The 8,658-nt window shown below is 41.9% G+C and overlaps 1 protein-coding gene across 1 annotated transcript in view; it reads right to left on the bottom strand.

Annotated features, from left to right (window-relative positions):
- Positions 1–5,536: 5,536 nt before the first annotated feature.
- The window catches only part of ANKK1 (ankyrin repeat and kinase domain containing 1), a 119,211-nt gene continuing 116,089 nt past the window's right edge, over positions 5,537–8,658 (bottom strand). Inside the window, exon 8 of the mRNA XM_073656993.1 lies at positions 5,537–8,425. Coding sequence (XP_073513094.1) covers positions 7,140–8,425 — 1,286 coding nt within the window. The 3' untranslated portion in view covers positions 5,537–7,139. The remainder of the gene's footprint in view (positions 8,426–8,658) is intronic.

The raw sequence follows: 8,658 nt of genomic DNA, 5'->3' as shown, positions 1-8,658 counted from the left end.
TTTGGGCACTTTTTAGGCTTTCTACAGACTGCCGGGGGTGCCGCCACTAAAATGTTCGGGTCTCCCATAGACTAACATTGGGCTCGTTGCTCGGGTCGAGCACCCGAGTATCACGGCGAGCTCGACCCGAGCTTCGAGCACCCGAGCATTTTAGTGCTCGCTCAACACTATACAGGAGGAGGAGGTGAGCTGTGACATCACCTCTTGTGAATGATGGTTCCTGTGTTATCTACTGTATATAGAGGTGTTATCAGTCATTGTACAGGAGTAGGAGGTGAGCTGTGACATCACCTATGGTGAATGGTGGATCCTGTGTTATCTACTGTATATAGAGGTGTTATCAGTCATTGTACAGGAGGAGGTGAGCTGTGACATCACCTATAAAAAATAAACTATTATTATTATTATTATTATTATTATATTGTGAATGATGGTTCCTGTACTATCTACTGTATATAGAGGTGTTATCAGTCATTGTACAGGAGGAGGAGGTGAGCTGTGACATCACCTCTTCTGAATGGTGGTTCCTGTGTTATCTACTGTATATAGAGGTGTTATCAGTCATTGTACAGGAGGAGGAGGTGAGCTGTGACATCACCTCTTCTGAATGGTGGTTCCTGTGTTATCTACTGTATATAGAGGTGTTATCAGTCATTGTACAGGAGGAGGAGGTGAGCTGTGACATCACCTCTTGTGAATGATGGTTCTTGTGTTATCTACTGTACATAGAGGTGTTATCAGTCATTGTACAGGAGGAGGAGGTGAGCTGTGACATCACCTCTTGTGAATGATGGTTCCTGTGTTATCTACTGTATATAGAGGTGTTATCAGTCATTGTACAGGAGGAGGAGGTGAGCTGTGACATCACCTCTTGTGAATGATGGTTCCTGTGTTATCTACTGTATATAGAGGTGTTACTTTTCACTGTTGCAATGTTTTATAAGAATGAGACAGCTGAACAGTCATATGTACAGAACAAGAATCTTGAGTCTTGCATTATGCTTAGTGACTAAATTGCAAGATTATAATTTTTTTTTATATAAATAGTGATATGGACAATTAAAAAAACATGTTAAAAATGTAAAAAAATAAATTCATGTAACATAAACCCTGATTTAAATAATAGGTAATAATAGACTCTGTCCATGACCCCATGTGACAATGTTGCTGGCAGGAAAAAAAAACTTTTATTTTTAACCTTGGCGAAACCCTTAAACAGGATAAGAAGGTTACTTTGGTAACAGGGAGTACCGGTGCTAATGTTTGTAATTCTTGGTCCCTAAAGATGACATTGAAATCAGTTTGATCGCATGCTGAGGAATACTGTAGTGCAGGAATAGGCAACGGTGATTTATTTCCTACTGCATGCAATATGTACAGAGAAAATGGCAAGTGAGCAACATATTGACTTATACAAGCAGAAGAGGAAAGCGGTGCGGGGAAAAATGCAAATGAGCTCTCTCTAATCATAAATGCAAAACCTTTATTGGCTATCACATGCAAAGACGAGAACAAAGACGTAAACTATTAGAACACAGCTTGATGGTACATAATCTAGACGGAAGATTATTATTGTCTGTACCCACAAGTATCCATATGATAGGGTGAATTATTTTTTTTACCTACTTTGTGCTTGTCGTTGCATGTTCTGTCCAAAAATATTTCTGCAATTTCGATTTACTTAGATCTCGTTTCCATTTTTCTCACTCTGCTTTTCCTTTCAGCATGTACAAGTTAATTTAATGCTCGCTGCTATTTTCCTTGAATTGTTAAAGGGGTTTGCCTATAGGGATGAGCGAACCTGTGGAAGTTCTGGTTCGTCGGGTTCGACAAAACTTTAATCCAAAGTTAAGTTCGGATACCAGAACTGTACCTGAACTTTAACCAGAACCTGAACTCTCCCTCTCCCTCCCTCTTCCTTTCTCTCCCTCTCTCTCCTTCTCTCTCTCTCCCTCTCTCTCCCTCTCTCTCCTTCTCTCTCTCTCCCTCTCTCTCCCTCTCTTTCCTTCTCTCTCCCTCTCTCTCCCTGTCTCTCCCTGTCTCTCCCTCCCTCACCCTCTTCTTCCCTAGCCCTCTCCTTCCATCTCCTTCCCTCTCCATCTCTCTCCCCCTCTCTCCCTCTCTCTTACTGTCTCTCCCGCTCTCTCAATCTCTCTCATTCTCTCTCCCTCTATTTCCCTCTTTCTCCCTGTCTCTCTCCCACTCTCTCTCTCTTTCCCTCCCTCTCCATCTCTCTCCCCCTCTCTCCCTCTTTCTCAGTCTCTCCCTCTCTCTCAATCTCTCTCATTCTCTCTCCCTCTTTCTCACTGTCTCTCTCCCACTCTCTCTCTCTTTCCCTCCCTCTCTATCTCTCTCCCCCTCTCTCCCTCTCTCTCACTGTCTCTCCCTCTCTCTCAATCTCTCTCATTCTCTATCCCTCTCTCTCCCTCTTTCTCCCTCTCTCCCTGTCTCTCTCCCACTCTCTCTCTCTCTTTCCCTCTCTCTCCCTTGCTCTCACTCTTTCTCCCTTTCTCTCACTCTCTCTTACTCTCTATCACTCTCTCTCACTCTCTCCCTCTCTCTCCCCCTCTCTCTCCCTCTCTCTCCCTCTCTCTCACACTCTCCCTCTCTCTCCCTCTCTCTCACACTCTCCCTCTCTCTCACTGTCTCCCTCTCACTCTCTCCCTCTCTGTCCGTCTCTCTCCCGCTCTCTCTCTCCTTCTCTCCCTCCCACTCTCCCTCTCTTCCTCACTCTCCCTCTCTTCTCCCGCTCTCTCCTCCAAATACTAAAACAGACTTCCGGGAGAAGAATGTGCTCCGGGTTTGCACCTGACACTGAGTGTCCGGTACAAACCCCGAACTTTACAGTTTGGATTCGCTCATCTCTAGTTGTCCACTACTTGGACAACCCCTTGTCACTCTAAATGTTTGCCCCCATTAAAATAAAAACACCCATACTCACTTCCCAGACTGGCGTCGTTCCAGCGGTGTCAGCACGCCTGTTCCCGGGGCTCATGTGAGGTTGTCTGATTGGGTGCAAAACCTGTGCCCAATCAGAGCCAGCATCACTGCCCCCACCTTTGGACTTATGAGTAATCAAGAAGATGTAATCAGCCAGACACAGCCCTAACGTTCTCTTGATTACTTATACACGCAAAGGAGACAGTAACGCTGGCTCTGGTTGGGCGCTAGGCTCAGGTGACATAACAACCTCATGTGAGCCCCGGGAACGGTCTTGTTGACATTGCTGGAATGCCGCCAGTATGGGAGGTGAGTATGGGTGTTTTTATTTTAACGGGGGCAAACATGTAGAGTGAGAAAGTGTTGTCCTAGTGGTGGACAAGCACTTTTATGTGCTTGGTTTGGGGAAAACTAAACCTCTATATGATTTTTAGTTGTGCCAGCCTCTATTCTAATTGTGTAGGGGGGTCAGCCCTTACTGGAAATTGAATGACACTGTGGCTTTAAGAGACCATGCTCCCCTCTGGGTTTTGCTTTTGGACTAGTCGCCTCCCCCTCCTGTTGTTTTTGGTGTGTGCTGAGAGAGGGAGATGAACCAGGAATTAGAGACCTCATGTGTGTCTGAGGTAACAGAGAGACTTCTGACGGTTCCCTGATAAGGAGAGACTAAAAAAGGAACTGATATTTCCTGGAAAGATAAAAGTATGGACTGTTGCAAGATTTGTTGACAGGACCGTGTCCAGAAGTAGAGGACTTCATCTCTTCTGTAGAACAGCTTCCCTGAAGATTGGTGACCTGAGGTAACAGACAACACAGAGTGCCAGCCACCTCTCATCATTGAAAGCGAAATAAGACTTGCCTACTTGCAGAGGGAAAGATATCCAATATACAGGAGAAAGAACTCAAGCGCAACTCATTCGACCTTAGCTACAACCGAAACAAGCAGCTGTCTTTCTGTTCCTGACCTGCACAATTGTGAGTGACTCATGGGTGGTGAACTGTGTTTAGCGTAGTTTTCTTTAGTTAGGATGCTGTAGCAGCGTGGCCCGATTAGTGGAACTACAGATAGAGAATTAGCCTAGAGTAGCTTGTGAAACTTGAATTGTACTGTTTGTATTAAGGTTTCGTTGACATAGCAAGAGCATAGTTCTGTGACTCGCTTCAGCTGTTTCTTCCTATATTCATGTTATCAATATTATCATTAAAAATACTGTTTTTCTTATCTCCCAGCATATAATCCCGTCATACACAATAAAGCCGGTGTTTTGTTTCTGCCTTCTCGTCTGCTGTGCCATACTTGAATCCTGCCTTGCGGTGTTATTTGGACACCGCTACAAGTGCTATGGACAAGAGTGCCTCATAGGGCTATGTGTTCTTTGGTGGTCCAACAGCTGCAACCCCCACCATTCCCATGAACACTGGCACATTAGCAGGGAGAACTGGTCATGCATGTACGCCCCCACTTCATTCACGAGACTGTACTCTGCTGTCTTTGGCAGTCCTATGGAGAATGAACAGAGGAGTAAGGCACACGCAAGGCCATTGCTCCATTTTGACCAGATATTATAGCGCCCCTTTGTCTGGATACGTGGTGGTCCCCATGAACAGAACTGAAATGATCCACATGTTATTATCTAACTATTAGATAGGTTTAAAGGAAATAAAGGAACAGAATATGAACTGCACAAGCAAAGTTATTGTACAACTTCAGGTGTACTATACACTATATGGGCAAAATTATTGAGACACGACACATTACACCTACAGTTAAACCCATAGAAAAGGTGCTGCAAAAATGTCTCCAAATCACAATCTTTACTAGTATGTAAAACACAAAAAAATGAATAATAAAAAAACAGAGTAGCTCAATAAAGGGCTAAAGAAATACCAAAGGGGGCTATAGAGCATATTATATTATAAGGACAGAAAAGTAAAAAAGTATAAATATATTAAGGTGCATTGCTGAAGAATAACCTACAGAGGGCTGTATAAAAAGCAATGAACAGCTTTATGGCAAACTTATGGGCAACACAACATACGTCTCTTTTTCATTGTTTTTTAAGCAACCATGAATCCATAAAAACAGAAATCGGATCCAATTCAGATAGAACCCTTGACAAAGCCATAGAGTATGATGAAACAAATGGAGTTTAAATGGATTCCATTTTCATTTTCTCCAGACAGATATATAAAAATAATCTGCTACGTTATTGTGCTCATTGGAAAAGATAGATAGAGTCGGAAAAAAAAAGCGTGAAGAAACCAAGTCCAGTAATGCCTGATTCCAGTCCTGTCTGGAGCACGGATAGTGTTTCTGCCCAAACACTCGAAAATTAAAGCAAGGAGAAGAGATCCAGCTCCACGGACATACAATTTTTCTTTATTGATACATGTTAAAAATTCCAATTAACATCCATATCGGCCTAGAACAGTAAAAAACACCAATGCGTTTCTGATACGCCAAGCACCCTTAGTTATGGTCATGAGTTAGTGCTTGACGCACCAGAAACACATTGGTGTTTTTAATGTTCTAAGCCGATATAGATGTTATTTGGAATTTTTAACATGTATCAATAAAGAAAAATTTTATGTCCGAGGAGCTGGAAAAATAAAGCAGAGTCCATTTGAACTCCAATTGTGTCATTGTATTCTATGGCTCTATCAAAGGCTCTATCTGAATCCCATTTTTCAGGGATTCAAGCAGAACAACTTGAATTTTAGGGTCAAAATGCAATGTTAATGGCCCCTTACATTAATCAGTATTCATCCATAGGCACTAAGACATGGAAAGTTGTTGTCATGCATTATATATACCCAATATAGATAAATAATTGCCTGGTTGAAATTTAATAACACTTCTGACTCCACTGTCTTACTCCACAAAAACTAAAGTAAATTTCCTCCATATGGCACAATATAAAGGATTTATCCTTCCGAGCAGCAATAGTTCTAGAGGAGAGTATTGTCATACTATACCAACCAATGAACCATGCCATTGTATTTTTTTAAAACAGAATGAACCAAAAAAAAATATCTGTATGCCATCAAAGTCTATAGGTCTGACTACTTAAACTTGTGTTTTAACTTTTTTAGAACTTTATTAGATATCAGGATTTCCTACACATTTTCATAGATAGCTGTTAGCAATTAATATAAATGTTTTGTGGTCTATAACGACCTCTAGCTGAGTATATTACAAAAAGTTTTGAATATTTTACAATCATATACATTGTTATCATTATTTAACCCTCATAGTCTGTGGTTCTTAGTTTTCTTCATTTTATTTGAATTTGTTTTTCATAGCATAATACTGCATTAGTTATAGATTAATTTCTTAGTGATTTATTTGTTGTAAAGACTTGGCTATTTCCTCATATTCCTGCTAGATCTGTGCTTCCGGAGATACCGGTCTGCAGAACGATTCTGCAAAGTTTCTTCTGTCAGCTTTAGGACTCGTTCACACGAGCGTATCCATCGGACGCTTGCGATACAATGTTTTATTGGATATCACTTGGTTATACTATGGGGCAATGCAGATCTGCGTTTTTTTCTCATGCAAATTTGGCATGAGAAAAAAATCGCAGCACACCGTGATTGTCTCCACAAATCAGATCACGTGCACCCATTCAAGTGCGAGTGTAAAACATTGGACTACACATTGATGTCACCAGAGTGCAGTACGATTTACATGGACACAGACAATGGAGAAGAAGGAGAAATTAAGTTCTCCATCTTCTCCACACCTGTGCTAAGGTTCTCTCGGACAAGAGAATCGGATAAAAGTAAACTGACAATCGGATCAAACTATGATTAGAGTGTCCTTACCATAATTGATCCAATTCTCTCGGAAGAGAGAATCATCTCTTGTGTGAGCAAGCCCTTAGAGAAAGAAGCACAGGGGCAGAGGCACAACCATGCCTCTGGTCTGAGCTGTCAATCAGGAGCACAACTTCCCCCTGCAATCAGGAAGCCAGGATGCAGAAAAACGGTGCCCTCCTGAAGATCAAGATGAGACCAACCATTTAAAATGTATTTTTGGAGGTCCTAAAGATTGGATACCATAGATGAAAATGGTAGGTATATCCTAATAATATGCAATAACATTTTCAGATGGAAAAACCTCTTTAAGACCTCCTGATTTTGAAATCAATTACAGCTTTAATTTCTTCCTTTACAACATATTGGTACCAGGTTTAAAATTATTCCTGGAAATTAAGGTAAGGACTTAAATCCTCTTCAGTTGAGCTGTTGGAAGAAGTATCTGGTCCTCCTTCAAGTAGAGAAATAATGCTGTGTTTTTGATTCCTTAGTGCCAATTGTAATGGGGTACAACCACTGGTGTCCTCTATGTTCTGCTTGGCATTAGCCCGGAGTAAAGTCTTTACAATAGCGGCATTAGCATTTAGGACAGCCACGTGTAATGATGTCCAGCCAAACCTGTTTTGAGCATCTACATCAGCTTTGTTCTCAATTAGCTTAATGACGCTACAAAAAGACCCTCTCTGAACTGCAAAATGAAGGGGTGTCCAACCAGACATTTCAGCAACATTTGGGTCAGCTCCCATATCTAGTAGAAGGGAAACAATTGAGTCATCACCATAACGAACAGCCAAATGGAGTGGAGTCCATACCATATCTCCAGCGGCATCTACTTTTGCATCATTGTCTTTGAGTAAATGTACTATTTCAACATGTCCTTTGAATATTGCAAGGTGTAAAGGCGTCCATCCCTGGTTTGTCTTCAGGTTAACCTGGGCACCATGCTTTATGAGATGTTTACATATCAAGCTCTTGCCTTTCACAGCCGCCATGTGCAAAGGTGTATAGTGACTCTCATCAACAGAGTTCAGGTCGGCTCCTTTCTGTATCAAGTGTTGAACCACTCGAAAGTAACCTCGATCAGCAGAAATGTGGAGGGGGGTTCTTTGATTTTTTTGCTTGCCGTCTGGATCAGCTCCTTGGCCAATTAAAAGTTTGACAATATTATAGTGACCATAGCAAGAAGCTACATGGAGAGGAGTTTTTCCATCTATTTCTTGACTATTTGGGTTGGACTGCCGTGTGAAAAGAACGCGGGCAACATTTTCAAAACCATTTTGGGAAGCCAAATGCAGTGGCGTCCAATTATCCCGTTCCAAAGCATCAACGCGTGCCCCGTGGTCTAAGAGTAACCGAGCTATACGATCATCTCCTCCTTGGGCTGCATAATGCAAAGGTGACCATCTGTCTTCATCCGTTATGTTGACCTCGGCTCCATTCTCTATTAGGCAAGCACATATATCTGGTAGCTTTCTTTGTACGGCCAATATGAGAGGCGTGGATCCACTCACCGTGCGGCTATTAACGTTAGCGTTCAAGCTGAGAAAATGGTTCACCCTCTCAAAGTTTCCTTCAGCCACCGCAAAGTGAAGCAAAGTGAAATTATTTTCATCCGACCAAGAAATATTGCTGCTTTGTAGGATTCTCTCAATGAAACTGTCTGTAACTGAAATGAGAGCCAATGGTTAATTCATTGAGGTATTGCTTTCAATTGGCACATACATATAGATCCCTTATGTTATATTATTGTTTGCGTCATTGAGCAGAAAACCATTAGGGTGATTTCTGAAAGGGAACCTTGCAGCAAATTAATGCTGCCTGAACCTCAGACACCATGAATCACATACTAGCTACATTATTGCAGTCGTGAATGATTTAGAACTCATGCAGATGTCTATG

This window comes from Phyllobates terribilis, unplaced genomic scaffold (assembly GCF_046119375.1).
Source record: "Phyllobates terribilis strain yellow unplaced genomic scaffold, ASM4611937v1 Scaffold_12__6_contigs__length_324123572, whole genome shotgun sequence".
Lineage (NCBI taxonomy): Eukaryota > Metazoa > Chordata > Amphibia > Anura > Dendrobatidae > Phyllobates > Phyllobates terribilis.
Note: the sequence above shows the minus strand (reverse complement) of the source record. Positions and strands in the feature narration are given on the sequence as shown.